This window comes from Trichechus manatus, unplaced genomic scaffold (genome assembly GCF_000243295.1).
Source record: "Trichechus manatus latirostris isolate Lorelei unplaced genomic scaffold, TriManLat1.0 scaffold00398, whole genome shotgun sequence".
NCBI lineage: Eukaryota > Metazoa > Chordata > Mammalia > Sirenia > Trichechidae > Trichechus > Trichechus manatus.
The window spans coordinates 135,426-141,439 of NW_004444334.1; the positions used below are offsets into that span (position 1 = coordinate 135,426).

At 36.3% G+C, this 6,014-nt stretch overlaps 1 protein-coding gene across 1 annotated transcript; it reads right to left on the bottom strand.

Annotated features, from left to right (window-relative positions):
* Positions 1-4,281: 4,281 nt before the first annotated feature.
* Positions 4,282-5,234, bottom strand: LOC101355937 (olfactory receptor 10R2-like). Its single transcript, XM_004391017.2, has one exon. The coding sequence runs from the start codon at positions 5,221-5,223 to the stop codon at positions 4,282-4,284; it is 942 nt and encodes a 313-aa protein (XP_004391074.1). The 5' UTR covers positions 5,224-5,234.
* Positions 5,235-6,014: the final 780 nt, after the last annotated feature.

The window sequence follows — 6,014 nt, forward strand, 5'->3', positions numbered from 1 at the left end:
GGCTGGATTTAAAGGGATAATGAGGACAAAATAAATTGTATCTTATACAGTCCCATTCTTTCAAGAATTGGTTATAGTTATAATGCACATATGATAACAGAGCAAACTACTTATGGCATCTAAAATATAATATTTCAATGATACAGTTTTAGAGACTCTTTCTTTCCCAACACTTTTCTGATAGCAAACTAGACATCCTTGTTTCTGAGGCTATATCCCAGGGGTTTTAGTAATAGTGTGACAATGGTATATGTCATTTTTACCAGCCTGTCCTTGTTGGAGACATAGCTCACTGCAGCTAAAGTGGTTACAAAGCCATAGAGAAGGTGGCTGGACTTCCTGTCTCCAAACTTTCACTCTCTTTAGATGTACACTTATTAACCATAGCCCCAGTTTCATGGACTGTGAAGGTCTATCCATTAATATTCATAATTCTGAAACAACATGTTTGTTTGATCTAGGATGAGTTGGCCACATGGCTCTGAGTCTAAACATTGTGGAAGATTTGATCCAGTTGTCTCTAAAAACAAAATTTCCTTACTAATGAACCTGCACATAAACACAGTTACCCAGTTGTTTCCTGCCTGGGCATTAACAGGTCATAGGCAGATACAAAACCCCACGTTGCCTCTTAGATGGTCTAGGAAAACTTTTTCTATAAAATTAGTGTAAATATTTTGGATTTTGTGGGTCAAGATTTAAATGTGAGAATACTATGTTGTTGTTATTAGTTGCTGTCAAGTTGGCTTTGACTCATGGTGCACCCATGTATAACAGTGAAATATTACCCCATCCTGAGCCATCTTCATGATCATTTACACACTAGTATAACAAGAAAAAAAAAAACTCCTACCTCACACTACTTGTTTTGCCTGGAGTGGGCTGTCCTGGAAGATCGTATGCTTTTCACATAACTTTCAGCTTCTATTGTTGTTGTTAGGTGCTGTCGAGTCAGTTCCAATTCATAGTGATCCAACAGAACGAAATGCTGCCTGATCCTTCACCATCTTCACAATCATTGCTATGTCTGAGCCAACTATGTCAATCCATATCATGGTGAGTTTTCCTCTTTTTTTCTGACCTTCTGCTTTAGCAAGCATAATGTCCTTCTCCACTTATGAGGCATTATAAAATAAAGAGTAACCACCCGAAAAGAAGGAAACATGCAATCTGGTCAGACTGGGAGGAAGTGAGGTAGTTTTGTGTGTCTTTTTTTTTTTTTAGTTGTGGCAAAGTATATGTAATATAAAATTGTCCATTTTAACCATTTTAAGTATACAATTCAGTGGCAATAGTTACATTCACAATGTTGTGGAAACATCACCAGGAAGGGTGATATCTGTGTACTCTCTTCTTAGCAGAAATCAGTGTGGTTTCTCATAAGCCACTGGTTCTCAAACTTTAGGATGTATCATAATCACTTGGAGGGCTTATTGAACACAAATTGATGAGCCCCACTCCCAGAGATTCTGTCTCTGTAGGTTTGGCTTGGGACTTAAAAATTTCCATTTCTAACAAATTCCTAGGACACGCTGATAATGCTGGTTTGAGTTGTATTCTTGGAGAAACATGGCCATAATAACTGTTGAATGATTTTGGTTGAACCAACACCTATTGGTCCTCAATGCTATTCTTGTAAACATATCCCATAACTCTGAGGATTTTATGAAGATCTTTGAAAAATACTGGCTTATTTGGTGTAGGCCAGTGGTTTTCAAAGACCAGTTAGGATGTTTTCCATTGTTTTAGTGATTAAGGTGTACTACATTTTACTGAAATATTGGCCTGTGATGAAATGGAAAAAGAAAACTGGTCTTTAACTACAGATGATTTGCAAAGCACTGATCAAGAGGATATGTGTTCTTTATAGGACGTTAAATCAGTCCTACCCTTCAGTGTCGTTGGGGTGGCCTAACATAAAGAAAATGTCCAGATCTAGAGTTCTTTGCTGTAAGTTGGTTTGCTTTTGGTTGGCTTACCCCGCCCCTATACAGGTGTATTTTTTCAGCTCTCTCTCTTTGGCTTAGAATGACTTCAGTAATCCATTTTCATGCTTCTATAATTGGTTTGATATTTTCCATCTGCTCTCCTCTCTTGTTTGGCTTTTTGAAGAATGCTTTTATGTGTTTTTTATACCCTTGCTATCATTTTAGTGGGTTTATAGTTACAGTGTATGTTAAATCGAAAAAAAAATATTTCATAGTTTTAAAGAATTCATTTCAAACAAAATTAATTAATGGATGCTGTTAGAAATGTAATGACAAGCAAATAAACACAAATGCAGGAAAGTATTTTACTTAAATACAATGGATCTATGACTGGTCACATACACATAAAACAAATAATGATATAGTGTACTAAAATAGTTTTATTAATAAAATTATGATAATATCTATAATGTATGTATTAAGAATTTTAATCTAAAGGAAATTATTTCACCATATTAAGTGACCAGACACAATTCAGAAAAAAACACATAAAAATTCAAAAAATTCCAAAAAAGTAAAAATAAAACTTATGTCAATCTCATCCTCAAATTAACACAAAACAAAGCTAGAAATGCATAATGGAAGTTTTTTAAAAGTATCAGCCAGGAAATACGTATAATAAGTACCTTATTCCTTAAAAAAAAAAAAAATTAGTCAATAAATGACAATTGCTAACCTGTTAGGAAAAAGTGAGAACAGAATACTATAATGGAGGTTCTCAAAGCTGTACTTACAGAGACTTGCTTTGTCTAAAATGCCTTCACTATTTAACTAGTAAGAATAAAATTTTTAAAAAATATATTATTGTAAGATTGAAAAATAGTAGACAAAAATAGCAACAGAGGCAGTAGTACTGTAAAAATACAAGAGGACATTATTTATGAATTTATACCCTTCAATTTAAAAAATATAAATGCAATTAATAAGAAAGAGTACAATTACATTTTACCCTGGGAAAGGAGGTCACATATTAAAAGTGAGCTTCAGTTTTATGCATCAACATTTTAAAATAATACTGACAAGCTGCAGCATATCTAGAAAACTGCACCCAAGAATGTGAGGTGTCTAAAATTTAGGTCACATGAGTAACAGAAAAGAGAAAGTTCAGGTTGTCATTCTAACTGTCTCATGTATCTGTGAAGCAAGATCAGACTTTATGTGTGACATAAGAGATGGAATGTATGAAAATCACAGAGAGGCAAATTCCAGCTAAAATGAGGGAAAATAAGTAACGAGAGCTGAGTACAGCAGGAATGGACATTTTATGAAGCCGTTGCTACCTAGTCAACCAAAGGTTAATTTCCATTAGCAATACTGATGAAGGAATGTCTGCACAGGTAGGAGGTGGGACTTGATGACAACTATAGGTCTTTCATACTACTATTATGCAGTCTGGTACTGAACCTGAGACTACGTATCTCCCTCTTCTTAATAAATTCAGTGTGGAAGGCCGTGCAGATATTTTCTTAAGCCTAAGTTTGGATTTTATGGTTGATCATTCTTTTCCATTCCTTTGTGTAACACACCTGCTATGTTATATAAGGAGTAGTTTCTAAGAGTGGTCACAAAAAGGCATCCAGAAACTGTTTCTGGAGACTCAAAAAGAAAAGGTCCTTGCAGAAAAAGGAAATGCTTCAGTTAATACAATAATAGTCTTGCACTTTGTGTGTTTCACATTTTATACATGCTTTCTTTTATCTTATCCATTTGATTAAAATAAAAACCCTAGGAAGTAGGAAAAAAAAATTGTGTTAATCTTCTTTATACATAATACACTTTAGGTTTAAAAAAGAAAAAGTAAGTAGCTGTCTCAACCTCATGACCTAGCCAGTGTCTAATCTTAAATCTTCTAGTTACAAATACAGTGAATATTTCCCCCCAACATATCATGCTGTTAGATGTAAGCCACCTTCAGGTTTGGGAACCTCATTTTAGGCTGGGCATAATCTTAAGAAAAGAGCATAATCAATGGAGATTGATGTTAAACAAGCCAAAGGACAAAAGATGATGGTTTTTAAGACCTTTTGAGAATTATCCATCTAGAGAAATAGGAGGAGGATGAGGAGAGTGATGATTCATTACCAGATACTGTGATTCTTTACAACAACCCAAAGAAGAACATATTATTATCCCCACTTCACATACAAAAACATTAAGGCCTCACAATGTCAAACAACTCATCCAAGACCACACAGTTATACAGATAAATACAACAGATACTTGTAGGATTAAAAAAAAAAAGATCCACTTTTTATTGTCACAGACATGTATGTACACTTTTAAAATATTCTAACTATAAACTCTTAGGAAAAGAAACAGTCTTCCCAATTATTTTCCTAATAGCCATCTGGACATCTTTGTTCCTAAGGCTGTATACAATGGGGCTCAACAATGGGGTGATGATGGTATAGGTCACTGTCACCAGCCTGTCTTTGCCTGATGTGTGTTTGGCTGAGGGCCGCAGGTAGACAGAGGAAGCACAGCCATAGTGAACAATAACCACAGTGAGATGGGAGGCACAGGTGGAAAAGGCTTTTCGCTTGCCTTCAGCTGAGGGGATCCTCAGGATAGTGCGGACAATAAAGCCATAGGAGATGCAGATGAAGATCAAGGGCACAAGAAGCACAAGGACTCCAGCAATGAAGATGACCAGTTCATTAATGTGGGCATCAGCACAGGCAAGGCGAATGACAGGGAAAATATCACAAAAGTAGTGGTCAACCTTGTTGGGGCCACAGAAAGGGAGGCTAAACACCAAAGTTGTCCCCACCAGAGATATCAGGAAGCCACCAATAATAGAAGTTACTGCCAGCTGTCCACATACCCTCCAGCTCATGAGAACGGGGTAGTGCAAAGGCTGGCAGATGGCAGCATAACGATCATAACCCATCACTCCCAGAAGAAGGCAATTGGTGACAGCAAAACCAAGGAAGAAGAACATCTGAGTGGCACAACTCATGAAGGAGAGTGTCCTGAGTACAGAGAACAGGTTGATAAGCATCTTGGGCAGGATAACAATTGTGTATAAGGTCTCAGAGACAGAAAGGACACACAGAAAGAAGTACATAGGTGTGTGCAGGTTACAGTCTAGGCGGATGACTGAGATGATGGTGATATTTCCACTCAGGGTGATCAAATAGAGGGAAAGAAAAACCACAAAGAGAACAAGCTGCAGTTCCCCAAGGCTGGAGAAACCCATCAGTAGGAACTCAGTGACAAAAGAGGAATTGGCCATGGAGAGTTGATCCCATGGAGTAAAGTCCGTATGATCAGATGCAAAGACCTTTGGAACTTAAGAACCAGGAAGAATTACCTCTCTTAAAGTAGGGAGTGCCAGTCTAGTTTGAATTAGAAACAACAAGCATGGGAGAGAAAAAAAAAGGACCATAAATTAACAAGAAATTGTGCTAAATTGCTATGCTATTTTTCTACAAATGATTTTAGCAATGAATAAGGCTATGAGTGTTCACCTGAACTGTACAGACATTTGCCCACATAAATCTCATCTTTCATGTGCCCTCCTTGAAGACTTAAGTAGTCTCTGCTGAATATTTTGGTAGTCTAATTTCTAAAAAAAACTTTGATCTGCATTATGACTTTAAATGGTTATTCTTTTATCCAGATTTCTGATACAAGATTATATTCTATGAGCAATAGCTCCCATGTCTGAGGACTCACTCCCACCTTTTTTAAATATATCCCATATCTGGCTCAACATCAGTTTATCTGTCTTTGTTTCACTTGCTCATAAACAATAGGGTTTCCTTTCATGAGTAATAATATAACCCATTTCCATATAGTCATTCATAGCATTAATTTGGTTAGGAACTACAGCTACTTCCTTAGAATTAGCTTCATGACCCTTAAACACTCTTATAAGATACTGGACCTTGTTTCCCCTTAAAGAAACCACATGGCTGGAGTAATTCAGTTTTTTTTGTTTTTGTTTTAATATTTTATTGTACTTCAGGTGAAGGCTTACAGAACAAATAGTTTCTCATGAAACAGTAGTACACATGTTGTTTT